The sequence below is a fragment of the Amphimedon queenslandica genome, unplaced genomic scaffold (assembly GCF_000090795.2).
Source record: "Amphimedon queenslandica unplaced genomic scaffold, v1.1 AMPQUscaffold_9479, whole genome shotgun sequence".
NCBI lineage: Eukaryota > Metazoa > Porifera > Demospongiae > Haplosclerida > Niphatidae > Amphimedon > Amphimedon queenslandica.
Window position 1 is genome coordinate 1 of NW_003550249.1, and position 1,783 is coordinate 1,783.

At 34.3% G+C, this 1,783-nt stretch overlaps 1 protein-coding gene across 2 annotated transcripts; it reads right to left on the bottom strand.

The window, feature by feature from the left end:
* Positions 1-12: 12 nt before the first annotated feature.
* LOC109590782 (uncharacterized) lies at positions 13-1,766 on the bottom strand. 2 transcript variants are annotated; one of them, XM_020006657.1, is made up of 3 exons: positions 655-1,766; positions 531-599; positions 13-277 (listed from the first exon to the last, which is right to left on the bottom strand). In XM_020006657.1, the coding sequence occupies exons 1-3, from the start codon at positions 1,586-1,588 to the stop codon at positions 270-272; spliced, it is 1,011 nt and encodes a 336-aa protein (XP_019862216.1). In that variant the 5' UTR covers positions 1,589-1,766; the 3' UTR covers positions 13-269. The 2 variants fall into 2 exon arrangements, with proteins under 2 accessions (XP_019862216.1, XP_019862215.1); XM_020006656.1 differs by having other exon boundaries at positions 13-599.
* Between the last annotated feature and the right edge of the window lie 17 nt (positions 1,767-1,783).

Genomic DNA, 1,783 nt, shown 5'->3' on the forward strand with positions numbered 1-1,783 from the left:
TTCTTTTAAGACTTTTTGCCAACTACTTTATCTAGCTTAGCTTTCGCTTGGCCCAGTGGTTCGGGGAAGTATTCACAAAGTTGTTTCAATGTATCCCAGCTGACATCTTTATTGGCTTTAAACCACCTTTCAATTACTTTAATAAGATTATTTGTTGCTTGGCCTGGGATCTGTGTCAGATCAGACACATCTACACCCAATCCAGTCCCTATTAGGTTATACTTACTAGCAGAAGTATGAAATATCCTCAAGACTACTGCATTATTAAGCTACTGGCCTGTGGATTTAAATTGATTGATACATACATAATACATCCTTTGAATAACACTGAAAAACATTATATTACATTTACAAAATGAAAAGAAAAATTGGCCATGCAATAAAACAAAAGATGTTACAGTATACTTTTATATGGCATATCAAAGATAAATATTCATCAATGCTATACTTTATAGTATTAAGAACAGGCTTTACCGTAAGAAGAGTGAGAATGCTTATGCATGATTTATGAATGCACTTAATTAACATACTTTTGGCTTCCCCAACAACATATATACCAGAGCCTTCTGTGCCAGATATGGTATGTTTTTGTTCAGAACCTTTACAATTATAATAATAATAGTATAATAATAATAATAAAATTGTTACACATACCTGATGTATTGAACCAGCACCAATAGCTGTCATCAAGAGTACAAGTGTGAGCAGGTTTAGAGCGGCAAGCTGTTTTTTGATCTGCTTCATCTTTGATGATACAGTATTCACTGTTGTCACGTCGGCAAGCAAAAGCTATGTTGAGGTCTTTAACTGAAATATTGATGTTCTCTGCACTCTCGTTGATGACTTTACAAAGTAGTGTATTAATTTTTGGACATTGTTCCTTTTTTCCAGTAAAAATAACTTCAATATGCTTCCCACGATTAATGATGTACAAACGTTCATTTGGATCGTCATCATTTTTGTCAAAAGAGATCAATAATGACACTGCATCTCGAAACTGTGAGACATCATCAGGATTAGATAGCTGAACAACACATTCTTCTTGTTTGAGTAAACGGACAATTATCAGAGGGAAGATTCCTTGAGGTACATCGACAAAGACTTTTCCTACATCTTCCCTGGCCACTTGCTTTCTCCAAACATAAAGTAGAGGTTTTCTATCTTCTGGACTCTTTTCAAAGCTACCATTGTATGAACTTAAAGCAGAAGGAAGAAAATTGACTACATCTTCAGCCTGACTTATTTTTTTCTGTAGTTGAGCAATGATGTGGCATTTGTTAAGCAAATTGATGAAGTAATGTGGCTGGAATTTACCAGTGAATACAGTGAACTTTTTAAGAAGATTTTCTTTGAAGCGACCCTGATTTTTTAATAGGTCTATTTCAGTCCAAGTTATTTCCAATTTTGGTTCAAATACTTTCTGTGCAGTATCCTTATTGACATATGTGAGAGCCAATAATTGTGAAAGAATTTCAAGAATTTTCCGTGGGTCAACAAACACTAATTGTGGTTTGATATCAGGATAGTATAAAATAATGGTGCAATTGTGAAGGTAGGTTAGAGCATCTTCAACATCAGTAGGAGTCATGTAAAGTCTCTTACCTTCATCATCAGCTTCTTCTCTTGTAACAAAACCACCATTACTTTCAGCTTTTTTCTCTAAGCAAAGCTCAAAAACAAACAACCAGATCGGAATTTTTACTTTAAGAGAAGTCTGACTTCGATCTACAATTTTAAAAATTTCCTGGCTAACCTTCTTTCTTTCATCTGGGTCTTTTATTAA